General features: G+C 38.3%; 1 protein-coding gene across 16 annotated transcripts in view; it reads right to left on the bottom strand.

Moving 5' to 3' along the window:
* ERC1 (ELKS/RAB6-interacting/CAST family member 1) overlaps positions 1-13,851 on the bottom strand; it is a 560,596-nt gene that overhangs the window by 73,712 nt on the left and 473,033 nt on the right. For 12 of the 16 annotated variants that reach the window (XR_003519825.2, XR_003519824.2, XR_003519826.2 and 9 more), the window contains one exon: positions 8,929-9,027. Coding sequence is in view for 13 of the 16 variants with exons in the window: in XM_027593114.1 (XP_027448915.1) it covers positions 8,929-9,027 (99 nt within the window). In the remaining 3 variants the exon portion in view is untranslated. Of the gene's footprint in view, positions 1-7,372; positions 7,440-8,928; positions 9,028-13,851 lie in introns of those variants that run through there. The other 4 variants (XM_027593126.2, XM_027593123.2, XM_027593124.2 and 1 more) reach the window with 2 other exon arrangements.

Genomic DNA, 13,851 nt, shown 5'->3' with positions numbered 1-13,851 from the left:
ATGGATAAAGTGTGGTACATCCAGACAATGGAATATTACTCAGTTACAAATTAGTCTAATAATACATACTAAATGGGATGAGTATGCCACCCCAAAATATGCCCCTTTGGCATTAAGGGTTGTTTTGAGCTAAAAGCACATAGCTCTCTGCCAATCTTCCTTTTTGTCATAAGGCAGGACATATATTTCCCTTTGTAAAGGTCTCTCTCTCCTCTACCAGGAAAAGAACAACTTCAAAGATAACTCTTATTACTTGAGACTCTTACTTGCAACAAACCTTACTAAATAACCCTTATTTACCATATATTCCCAAGTCACCTTCCTATAGTTTACCCTCTCCCCAGAAGCCTTGAATTTGTTTAGCTTCTTCTCCACAATTTATCTCCCTTTGTTATAATGATATATAAACCCCAAATTCTAACTGCCTCCTTGGGTTACAATTGTTGTAAGCTCCTGGGCATTCAAGCAAAATTGAATCTGGTTTTTTTTTTTTTCTTTTCTGTTAATCAGTCTTTTATCAGTTTGATTCACAGGTGCCAGTCACTGAATGTAAGAAAGCAGAGGAGAAAGCTTTTCCTTCTCTACGTTACTATGGGGTCTTTCTACTTGTTAAGCTAGGTTTTTACAAGGGGTTTCTTTTTGATATTCTTCATTAATTTTTTTTCTTAAATTGTAATTTAATATTCTTACTCTCTTTTCTCTTATAATTAGTATGAATAAAAAAGCATAATAACCTTTAAAAAAAAACTGTCCTATGTTTCCTTACTGGAAGTGGGTCAAATTTTGGCTTAGTCAGACTTACCTGGGTTCATATCTGGCCTCTACTACCTACAGGCAATGTGAACTTGGATAAGTTTGCTAAATTCTTTCTCTGAAGTTCAGTTTCTTCAGCAGTAAAATCATGAGAATGGTGTCTATTTTCTAGGCTTGTTGTATTGTATTCTCTCTGTGTCAAATAAAAAAATCTTTAAAAAAAATAAAAAAAACCAAAGAATACCTACTAAATCCCAAATACTCAGCTTAAACTTATAAGCATATTCTTATTCAATAATAAGAATATTCTTATTCAATAATATGCTTATAAGCTTAAGCTAAGTATTCGGGATTTAGTAGGTATTCTTTATTTTTTTTAAAGATTTTATTTATTTATTTGACAGAGAGAGAGAGAGACAGTGAGAGAGGGAACACAAGCAGGGGAGTGGGAGAGGGGGAGAAGCAGGCTTCCCGCTGAGCAGGGAGCCCAATGCAGGGCTCGATTCCAGGACCTGGGGATCATGACCTGAGCCAAAGGCAGATTCTTAATGACTGAGCCACTGAGGCGCCCCAGTAGGTGTTCTTTAAATGGTAACTATTAGCGTCAGCATCTTTTAGTCTCTATTCCCCAATGCTCTTGTTGAAAAGCTCTATTTTCCAAAATCTTTTTGGATTTGACGTAGGTTTAAGCTGCTTTAGACCAGGAAAAAAAATGACACAGCATCTAAATATATATATATATATATATATATATAATAGTTATATACTAATGATAAGAAGAGATAGCGGCTTAAACAATGAGGGGCCTGTAGAAGGGACTTGCTGAGTATGGTATGCAGACAGAGATGGTAGAGAGCTTGGCATGATAATGGCAGAGGACAGAGTTTTGAGACAGCTAGAGAGAACGTAGGATGGAAAGATTAGGAGTAGAACCCTCTGGCAAATCATGAAAAGCAGAAAAAACTGAGAATTCTAAATTTAATTTTCGGAAGCGGAAAGGAAGGAGGAGGAGAATATGAAAAGCACAAAGAAGGCTGTGTACCTAGGACAAAGAAGAAACCACTTAAGACATTTCTTAGGAGAGTATACAGGAAATGCTGTAAAACTAGAGTTTAGGTGGTATAAGAACACTTTGAATCCAAAGGACTGTTAATGAATTCTCACCCAATCCTCCTATTAAAAGAACAAGAGAACCAAGAGGAAGAAAAAGAGAGGGAGGCAGAAAGGGAAGGGAGGTGGGCATCAGGCTATAAATTGTCAGTGTGTGTCCTCAGGTTGCAGACATTAATAAGTAACATTAATCAAGCAACTGTGACAGTTTTAAAGGCTTTATATTATATAATTTAGTCATCCAACAACCCTATGAGGTAGGTATATTACTATTTCCATTTTACAGATGAATAAAGTAGGTACACAGAGGTTTGGACCAGGCAATCTGCTCCCAAAGCCCACATTCTGACTAGGACCCAAGAGCATCAGAACTAGATGAGGAGGCAATCAACTCAGAACACAGGAATTCAGACTATGTTCAAAGGAAGCTGACTGCTATTTTAATCTTTTGTAGAGTTCAATATATAACTGTTCTTGTGAGATACTCATATTTGTAGTTTTTCTATTTGAATTATGGGTACCCTATATTAAAACAGAAATGTGGTTGGGACATAACAATGAAAAAATAAAAGGACAATGACATCCTTTGTTCTAGCAAGGCTGGTTTCTGCACTGGCCGCTATTCCTTCTTAGGGTCTTCCTTCAAGGTAGTTCCCATCTAAAATTCTTTTTCTTTCTCCTTCCATCCACCCAAACTTTATTCAACCTCCAAGACCCACTTCTTGTCCCTTCCTAATCTCTACAGTTCCAAATTTGTCACCAGATTCCTGGGTAGTTATATTAAAAAAAAAAATCAGTGAAGTGAGGTCAGAAATCCACTTAGGTACCTTTCATAAGGGAAATCCCTTACTGGCAAAGGCAGTTTTGTTATTTTCCTACACAGGAATGCAATTCAATTCAACATACTTCTGCCATGCATCTCATTATATCCAAGGAACTGTAAAGTGGAATATTCCTTCTCTTTTAATTATGGTATAGTGGAAAGAGCATGGGAATCTGATGTCAGTATTGGGTTTAAATGTCTGCTGCTTGTTACCTGTGTCATCTTGGAAAATTACTTAACTTCTATGAACTCTGTTTCCTCATTGATAAACATGTTCTTAGAGTGGTTGTGAAAATTAAATATGGGATAAGAGATATGAAAGTGTCTGGCCCATAGTGTTTAACAAATGTTACCTTTTCCTGCAACTAGGATCCTCCCTCTTCCTTAATTCTACAGGCCTACCAAGCTTTTTAGGAAAGAAGCATCTTGCTAAAATCTCTGATCCACTTCTGAAAATACAAGGTCAAATTCTTTCTTGCCTGTTACGTCAAAAACTGATCCTGGTGTTGGTTCAAACTGTTTAAACAGTTGGTCCAATAAATAATTTGGACTATACTGACAAAATATTCTAATTCACTATCCCAATCAATTCTGTAACATCTTAATCTAATACCTCCCTTCTAGAGATATATTCTCTACAGATTTAAGAGATTTCCATTGTAGTACTAACCAAGAGACTACTTTCAGGATGTTTCAAACTGATTAAGAAGATTTTGTGGACAACTCAACTAGGACAGACAATAAGGAAAAGGAAATGCCAAAAGAAAGAGACACTTGTTTTAATCTGTCTTAAACGCTTGTCTTAACACTGATATCATCTCTAATTAAAAAAGAAGTTTCATAACATACTGGTTCAAATCATGTTTTGAGATGCTATAGTGCTGATTTAATAGTCATGCAACTCATTTCCAGATTTTAGTCAGTGGAATGGTTTTATAACAAGACCAACTGCTAAGCTTCTTGACAAGTACATCCTTTACTTGAGGGGTTTGGTGCTAGTTTACACAAAGTGCCTCTCCAGAATGAGGTCCACAAAGAGCACATGGCCATGAAAGCTATTATGCTCCAGGCTCTTCTTGATGGCTATGAACCACAGGTTACTAGGAGAAAAGTTTCCACCTGAAAGATGTTCAGTTTTCAAGTAGAAAAGATTTCTGAATTATACTCAACTCTTTTTTATTTAGTATAAAACTACAGGAGCCAGATTCTAACTTAATTATGACTTTACTTTAAAGTCTTAACATTTCTCTCTACAGGTCTTTTGTTTCTAGACACTTTTCCTATCTTCCCTTTCAAAATTTCCCTTTCTTGTACTAGTAATGCTGATATTAAAGGTAACAGCTAATTCTATGCTCTTGGTTTCAATGTTAACTTTACTTTATCTTCTCTGGACTTCATGAATTCAGAAGTTAATTAATTCAATATATACTTACTGAGCCTCTAGTATATTAGGCATTATTTTAGATGGTAGAAATATAAAAGCAAACATGTTAAAGTCCCCGTTCCCATGGGGCCTACACTCTACTGTCAGGGAACAACAAGAAAGAAAACACCAAGTAAAAGGACAGACAGTAGCAGGGACACATTCCACATGGGTTTGCTATAGGTTGAGGGGAGAGAGAAGGGACTCTCATGCTTTCTAACTGGAAGTAACACTTGCTTTATTCTGTGTGTCTCAGGAGGGTTATGACAGCAAATTTAAAGAAAGTTTCAATGAATAAATTCCTTTTATAGAAAAATTCAAGGTGTGTTCTCAAGGGAAAAAATTCCTCAGCATATAAGAGATTAAATTTTTGGTGATGAAAGGGAGATATAATCACCAGTATGTCTTAGATTATCTCTTTCACTGTCAGCTACTAGTTCCTCCTTCCAGATCACAGAAATGCCTGGGGGCCTTAACATCACATCTAAATCCTTTTATTTATTTATTTTTTTGCACTCTTACCTACAGAATGAGGGCACTGGACTAGATATTAATAAAAATAGTAACTAACACTTACTGAACACTGACTACTTTCTGGAGATGGATTCAAGTTAATGATGACAACAGCAACAACAAATAATAGAAGCAGAGTACATGGTAGAAGCACTGTTTAATTCATTTTACATACATTAACTTAATAACCTGTCCAACAACCCTATAAAGTAGGCCATTAATAAAACCATTTTTACAGGGGCGCCTGGGTGGCTCAGTTGCTTAAGTGTCTGACTCCTGATTTCAGCTCAGGCCAGGATCTCCAGGTTGTGAGACTGAGCTTTATGTTAGGGCACTGCGCTGGGCGCAGAGCCTGTTAAGAGTCTCTCTCTCCCTCTGATCCTCCCTCTCCCTGCACTCTCTCTCAAAAATAAATAAATAAATAAACAAACAAACCCATTTTTACAGAAAAATTGGGATTCAAAGATGAGTTAATTTCCCGAGGCCACAGAGAAGGTGGAGAAGTCTGGATGCAAAGCTGTGCAGTTTGGCTCCAGAGTTTATGCCTGTAATACCTCACCTGCTTCTCACAACAACCTCCATTTGAAAGATGAAGAAACTGAAGTACAGGGAGATTAAATACCTTGTCCAAAGTCACAGGCTAATACATGGTGGTGTTATGATCTGACCCAGAGGCATTCTGCTCCAAAGCCTCGACTCTTAAACATTATGTTCTACTACTTCTTGTGAAATTGCCTAGACCCCTTTTGGCTCTCTACTTCTATGATTCTCTTCCTGTCTGAGTATTGATTACATCCAGTAAGACTCATGCTTTGTTGACATACATACCGTGTTTTATAAAATGTTTTAGGCGTAAAGCATTATTTACATTCTTAAGTTTGATAAGGTAAATAATCAATTTCAAAAGTTTGAAATTTTGTTAAGAAAATCTGTTCTCTAGAATTAGCGAGAAAAAAAAGTGAAGAAAACTAGAGATCAAGTCAAGACTTCTGCAATGTTCTAGGGGTCACTCATGCATTTCTTTAGGTAAAATCCTTATGATATTATGACATTTATAGCACATTTTCAAAAATTTGAAGTATTGTATCATAAAAACTCTAGTTATGGCCAGCTAAGTGCAACTGCACTGTGTTAAACCAATGGCAGTTAATATTTTAGTGCAATAAGCTCAACAGTGCAACCATTAAAAAAAACAAAATTAATAGCATTTAAACTCTTACTAGGGGCTATTCTATTAGGGAAGAAGAGAAAATAAAATGGAGACTTTAGGAACAAGTCTGTGTAGGTTTAACATTTTTCTGTCTCCTGGTGAGGTTATCTAGGGCCTTCTTTCCTGTAACACTAACTTGTCTTTTCTGATTGGCTAGAAAAAGGGTATACAACCAATACAATCCTATTCATATATGTCAGGGACATGTTTCCTGCTAAGCATGCCAAGAGGCTCCTATGTTCTGCCAAAATAGACAAGTCAGGTTCATTTAGAAGGAGGGGACTGGTATTCTATGTTCAACTACTGTATGGCCCCCACATCCTTCATGATGACAAATAATTACCCTTGCAGGGGGCAGTGTAGATAAAGAGAATTAGCAAATGAATTTTCTCAGCTTTAGCTTTGTCTGGCATGCAACACCCTAATCCAAATAGCTTTTTGGCTGGTATACATTTTGCCTTGTACACCCGCAGGATAAAGTCATTTGGAAAGGTTCCCATCTTCACAGTATGTGCCCCTTTCCACAACTTACCTCATCATCCTTCTTGGCTGTGTTTGCTAGTGAGAGGTCTACACATGTTCTCATCATTTTAAGAAGTATAACACCAAGACACAGACTTTTCAGCCAGAACTGACTCCAAAAGAGTGAGATCACCAATAAGCAAGGGCAGTGAATCCAGGGAGTGCAAGGCCACCAATATGTGTGAACTTATTAATTGTAATTATTATTTTTTCTAAGAAAAGGATTTCCTTAGTCAAACCTCCAGGGCATCAGATCAAAGGGAGATACTGCCACAGCTGGACTATATTTTCCAGCCAATTGGCCTGGAAAGGAGAATCTAGACAGTGTCCTGGCAACTGTTTAACACAGCAGCAATCCATAAAAGAGAGGAAAAAGAATTCTTCAGACCGATTTTTTAAAAGGTCTTCCTTTACTTCTCTTTATTTTTCAGGACAGTTTGAGAGTAATGTCAAAGCTCTAGGGGATGTCCTTGGTAGACACTCTATAAGATCCACTGACCCTGAGAATTCAGAGCATCCTTTTACAGATAGAACCAAAAGGTTTTAGTTCACAGTACAATTTTTTTAAAGACATATATTTATAATTAATTATCATAAAAAGTATATCCCAAACCTACTGGCAGAGTATTTGATCAATTTTCTAGTTCCAGTTTGATAAAGTCACTATAAACCTTACCAGGACACTGTAAAATCACACTAGATAAGGTAGTTTATTAATAAAATCACAATAGGAGAAATTTAATTATATGCCCTGGAAGTTCTCCCAAAAATGTATAAAAAGAAATTATAAAAGTGACTATTAACACACAAAAAGAAAAAAAACCCCACAAAACCCAACCCCACTATGTCAGAAGCATAGCAATACACACAGGAATCATGTGAAAATGATAAAACAGAGGCACACCAAACAATTTCATGAATTACAGAGAAACAAGATGTGAGAATGATTGTGTAAAAAAAAAAACTGAAAGCAAACAAACAAAAAACATTTCTATAGTTAAGGAAAGGTGTTTCTCACCGTTCTGAACAAAATGGCTGAACTAAGAGCATCTGATTGGCTATGCCCATATACCCTCCTCCTCATCCTAGGGGAGAGAGATGACAAAGGGAACAATGCCCCAGAGCAGCATGGGAATGAAAAAGAGCTGGTTAGTATTTAAAACAAAGACATAAGCATAATGTAGAAGAAAATGGTCTCTAATTGCTTGACCCTTTTTTATATTAGATTCTAACTCTTTAAATTCCCTAACCTACCCAAATTAGTAATTAGTTTGTCATTACACTTCTACTTTCCTACCCTTCCAAGACACTGTCTCTGTCCCAGGGCTGGATCTGGGCAAAATTATCAGGTTGGAGGCTTTTCTTTATTTTTGCCTTTTTTAAAAACTTTCCTCATTTCTGTTTGCTTCCCACTACTCCCAGGCATCCACTTTCTCATATTTATTCATTATCAAAACCTGTTTCAAGGAAAAGATCTAATACTCATCTTATATACACTGGCATAAATTTAATTCTGGGTATCAAGAACAGGCAGAGATAGCAAAATCATTTCTTGGCAAAGAAAGACGGCTGACATCAGGCAAACAGTTCTGCATTCTGCCTACATTAAGATTGGTATTGTTTTCCCTCTAAAATATAAGGCTTGCCTCAACTGGCTTAGTAAATGTCATCATACTGTGACTATACCTTCTGAATCTTAGAAAAAATTGCAATTTGGATATTACTGCTGTTTTCATCTGCAATATTTCTTCTTCTAAGATAATATCACGGCTATCATTCAGTGGAGATATTTAGTGGGGGAGTTTCCCTTGGCTCTTTAGTCATATGGATGTAATTACTTAACTATTATTTTTTTTTCCTTCTGCTATATATTTTAAGATTGAGTGTGATATAGATGTTGAAATCTAATTTTTGGCACTGGGATATGAGGTAATCTGTTCACCACTCTCCCCCATCCATCATTTTCAAGATCTTGGGAGAGCTCCCTTCTTCCAAAAGACTGGAGTTGAATATGGTTCCCTTCAGACTCATCAATGCCTCTTTTGCACTGCTGAGAAGTTGAAGGCAACAATTTTCCTTGAGAATAACATATACTGGAGGGATTAACCAAGGAAATGGGAGAGAAGAAATTTTCACTCTTAATAATAGGTGATGATGAGAGATTTAAAGATTTGTAATTAAACAACAGTTATCTCTAAACAGAATTGTGTTTTATTGAGCTCACAAGGAACAAGTCTTTTTTTTTTAATAAGGCATTGTTTTAATAAGAAAAGTAGGACACTTACAAATTAGTATGTATCTCTGAGATTAATTTTTTTCTCAACCAATTCAAGGATTCCTTATAGTCCTCAAATCTTTTGAGTATCTCCTCTTAAAATATTCAGAATCATCTATCACCACCTTCCTGTACAGAAATTGAATCTATGTTTAAAAACATGAGTGAAGGAGATTTCAGAAATTAATTATTTATTTTTATTTTTCTAACTTATACTCTGGAATTTGTAACATGCTAGTATAAGATACATGAAAATAAAAGCACATTTGTTTTTATAAAACATTCAAGAACAGTCTTACCTGGTCTGGGGAGGGTTTATGATTGGTTTGATTGGAATGGGAGGATTTGAAGTGGTCATCCTCATAGTTGTCGGCCATTAGCTTCATTCGATTTTGTGTCTAAGAAGAAATGATTCATGAAGTTAAACTGAGATAAAATTTCTATGATACACTGTAAAGTAACAAGTCTTTTAAAAATGTCATTAGAAATAATAAAACTAATTCTGTCTGAAATAAAATTAAACATAGGACTTCTGAAGATATCAGGGAAAGAAAATTAGGCACTGCTCTGAACTGAATTGTGCACCCCTTCCCCACCCCACCCCACATTCATGTTGAAGCCCTAACCCTCAATGTAACTATATCCGGCTAGAGTCTTTAGGAGGTAATTAAGGTTAAATGAAGTCCTAAGGGTGGGGCCCTAATCTGATAGGACTGTGGCCTTGTAAGAAGAGAAAGAGATCATTCTCATTCTCATTCTCATTCTCAGTCACTTACACTCTTTCTCTCTCTCCCTTTTTTCTCTTTCCCTCCCTCCCCACCATGGGAGGAGACAGTAAGAAGCTGGCTTCTGCAAGCCAGGAAGAGAGCTTGCACCAGGAACTGAATCAGCTGGCACACTGATCTTGGACTTCCTAGCCTCCGGACTGGGCTTTAAGCCATCAAGTCTATGGTATTTTGTTATGGCAGCCCAAGCAAACTAAGACAGGCACCTAAATTAGTACAGAAATTTTGAGGGAATGAGTAATCTTCTCAAATCAAGCCCTTTATGCAGTGCTTGCTTTATTTTTTAAAATAAAGACTGGATTAAACCATACCTAGGATAGGACTCTGTAACTGTTTTTTCACTTCATGATATGTAGGACTCACATTTCCATGTTACAATAAGAACTACTCATTTTTTAAACAACTGTTCCATTTTAGGGGATGTTACATAACACACAGACCATAAATATTGGGGAAAAAAGTTATCATTATCCATAAATGAAATGATTATATGCCTAGAAAATCTAAGAGAATCAACTGAAAAACTATTACAACTTATAATAAAGTTCAGTAAGATGATCAGACAGAAGCTACATACATAAAATTCAATAGCTTTTCTTAACACCATCAATAAACATTCGGGTTTTCAAAATAAGTCAGAGATTCTGAAATTCTTCTCTTCAACACTAGGCTAGAAGATTATTATCCCATTGTCTTTTATCCATGTTTACCAAAAAGGGCTGGATTGGTGATTCTGTGTGACTGGTTAATACAAGACCTGAATAAATGAATGAATACATAAAAAAAAATATATATATATATATATACACACACACACATAAATGTATTATATAAATATAAGCATAAGGATAAATGGAAATATAAATGTAGAGGCTGCTTTTAGGCAACAGGCTTGAGCAATGGAACTTGAGTAAGATGAAAGGGCCCACAGCGACCACCAAGCTGATGCAAACAGGCTCATTAAGCGACCCATGTTGAAACAGCCACAGGCCATAACTAACCCATGCGCTACATACAACCAGGCACGGTTAACCAAAAAAGGGAAAATTCAATACGTTCCCATAACTCCTCACTCTGCCCTATAACTGGTCCCTCACCACTGCCTTGTTGCAAACAGTCTCTCCTTCTCTGTCCTGCCCGCTGCTCCCTTGCAGTGTATTCAATAAACGTCTATCCTCTTTGTTTTGCCTTGGGTGAAATCTTTCACTGCCTGGCTGCTGGCCCCCCCATCTGATCGGGGTGACCCACAATATACGTGTATATATACACATACACACACACTTTGTACACCAAACAATTCAGAAAATGCAGGGTCGACTATGTATAAAACTAAATAGCAATATATTGCACTAACAAAATATAGTTAAAACCTAAAGTTTTAAAGCATTGAAATAAACTTCCTAATATTATGTGATTTAAAAATGTTCACTGTAGATAATCTGAAAAATTAAAAAAAATGACCTGTAAATCCATCTCTGATAAGTAATAATCAGTCTTACTATTTAAGTGTATCCATTCAGCCTCTTCCCTATAAACATAAAAAGTGGCATACTCTTCTGATTTTTTTCCCTATTTTTTCCCTATTTCTACTATAATATGGTATTTTTTTAAAAGATTTTTATTTATTTATTTGACAGAAAGAGAGAGAGAACAAGCAGGGGGAGCAGTAGAGGGAGAGGGAGAAGCAGGTTCCCCACTGAGCAAGGAGGTGGGGCTCAATCTCAGGAGCATGGGATCACGACCTGAGCTGAAGGCAGAGACTTAACCGAATGAGCCACCCAGGTGCCCCTAAAATAGGTATTAAAAAAAAAAAAAAAAGACTTCTTTATTTATTTTAGAGACAGAGCATGCGTGCAAGAGAGCAGGGTCGGGGGGAGGGGCAGAGAGAGAGAGAGAGTCTTAAGCAGACTCCACACACTGAGCATGGAGCCCTATGCAGGGCTTGATCTCATGATCCTGGATCACAACCTGAGCCAAAACCAAGAGTCGGATGCTTAACTGACTGTGCGACCTAGGTGCCCCCAATATAGTATTTTAAAAATTACTATTATCTTATAGTATATTTTTATAGCGGGTACGATAAGTCCTTCCCCTCTACCAATTCTCTTTTGTCAAAATTTGATTGGGTATCTTGAACACATTTTCTTTCCTAGATTAAAAGCACTTTGATTAGTTCCATGAGAAAGTTTATAGCGATTTTTCCTTGGTATTTTTTCATGTGATAATGCCTGAGTAAGGGCTTTAGAGGCACACTGCCTGGGTCTGAATTCTAGTTCTGCTCTGTCTGCTATATCTAAGTTTGGGGAAGCTACTTAAATGCTCTGAGCCTGAGTTTATTCACCTTTAAAATGAGGATAACAATACTTTCTCCTTATAAGACTGTGATGAGGATCAACTGAGTTAATACAAGCACTTAGAAAGGTGCCTGGCATAAAATACACACCCAATATATTTTAGCTATCACCATCACTATGAACATAATTTATCATGCCATTAAATATTATTCTACAGTCTGTTGAAGATGGCAGCAGAACCCCTCAGCAAAACACAGAACCACCTGTGGGAAGCAGCACAAGGCCTACACTGGTTGCCTAACTTGCTTACACAAAGCTCCACCCCCCTGTGCTTAGGCAGGTCTGCCCTTCTCAGTCAAGCCTGTCTCAGTCCCAGTGCAGTGGGCCCCTCCCCCAAAAGTCCAGTACAAACCCCTACCCATACCACATCTCTTGACCAGAGAGTTCTGCAGGGCCTCCGTTCCAGTGGAGTTGTTGTCAGGTCTCTTTTCACAAGTGGATCAGAGTACACCTGGTTAAAACTTGCCAAACAATGAATCATGGAGCACTACATCAAAAACTAATCTTGTAATGTATGGTGATTAACATAACAACAACAACAAAAAAGAATAAACTAAAAAACAAAACAAAACAAAAACTTGCCATATTCAGGCCAGGAGAGCCTTTACAGACCACTGGCCTGAAGGATAGAGCAGCCAAAACACAAGAGCAGGCGGAGCAAGATGGCAGAGGAGCAGGAGACCTGGATTTTGTCTGGTCTCAGGAATTCATCTGAATAGGGATCAAACCATTCTGAACACCTACGAACTCAACAGGAGATCGAAGAGGAGAGTAGCAACAACTCTCTGAACAGAGAAGCGACCACTTACTGGAAGGTAGGACGTGGGGAGAAGTGAATCCGAGGCGATATTCGGGAGGATAGACGGCGGGGGAGGGGCCTCCGCCGGCCGCTTCTGGCAAGTGATAGAGCCGCGGAACACAAAATCGGACCTTTTAGAAGTTGGCTCCGCTGAGGGACGTCGCTCCAGTGGCTAAGCGGGGGGGTGGAATCCTCCCGGGACAGTGTGGTCTCAGGACCCTTGAGGTCACAGAAAGACCGGGGGTGCCTGAGAGCGGCAGAGCTCCCAGGTATCGGAGCAGGGAAGCCGGCTGCAGAGACGGAGCCGAGGCGCGGGCTCTCAGCTCGGGGTTGCCATAAACTGATTCGTGGCCCAGTCGGGCCACTGCTCCTCCAGCAGGGACCCAACAAGCGGCAGAGCCGGGGAGACTCCCCTTCCTCCCCCGGGAGGAGCAGCGCGGGAGCGCACCGCAGGGATCTGCTGGGTTTGGAGACTCCACACGGGGTCGGGTGCCAGAGATAGAAACGCTCGGTCACAGGCCGGGTGAGCACAAAGTGCAGCTGGAGACCAGGGAGACGGGAGTGACTGCTTTTCTCTGGGGGCGCACTGAGGAGCGGGGCCCCGAGTTCTCAGCTCCTCCGGGTGGAGATAGGGAGGCCACCATTTTCACCCTGGTTCTCCAAAGCTGTACCGAGAGCTTGCAGGGAACAAAAGCTCCTGAGAGCAAACCCGAGCAGCTTGCTTAGCCCAGGCTGACAAGGGCGGGGTAAAGACATTTAGAAACCACGGCAACAGGCCCCTCACCCAGAAGATCAGCACCAACAGCCAGCAAACCAAGACCAAGTTTACCGATCAAGGAGAACCGGAGAACTCCAGCGCTAGGGGAATACTGCACATAGAATTCATGGCTTTTTGTTACCATGATTCATTAGTTCATCAAAATTAATTTTTTTAACTGTTTTTTAATTTTTCTTTTTCCCTTTTTCAACCAACATCTTATCAATCTCTTTTTAAAAAAAAAAACATTTTTTATTTTTCATTTTTAGAATCATATTTTATCCCTTCATAGTAGTTACCCTTATTTTTGGCATATATGTATAATTTGTTCTCTCTTTAAAATTTTGAGATACAGTTTCTTCTAACAGATCAAAATATACCCTAAATCACTAGTGTATGGCTTTGTTCTAGTCTCCTGCCTGATCACATTCTCTCCCTTTTTTCTTTCTTTTTTTTTAAATCTTTCTTTTTTCAAACAACTTCTTTTCAATTCCTTTTATACAATCTCTTATAATTTTCATCTTTAC

This window comes from Zalophus californianus, chromosome 9 (genome assembly GCF_009762305.2).
Source record: "Zalophus californianus isolate mZalCal1 chromosome 9, mZalCal1.pri.v2, whole genome shotgun sequence".
In the NCBI taxonomy this organism is placed as follows: Eukaryota; Metazoa; Chordata; class Mammalia; order Carnivora; family Otariidae; genus Zalophus; species Zalophus californianus.
Note: the sequence above shows the minus strand (reverse complement) of the source record. Positions and strands in the feature narration are given on the sequence as shown.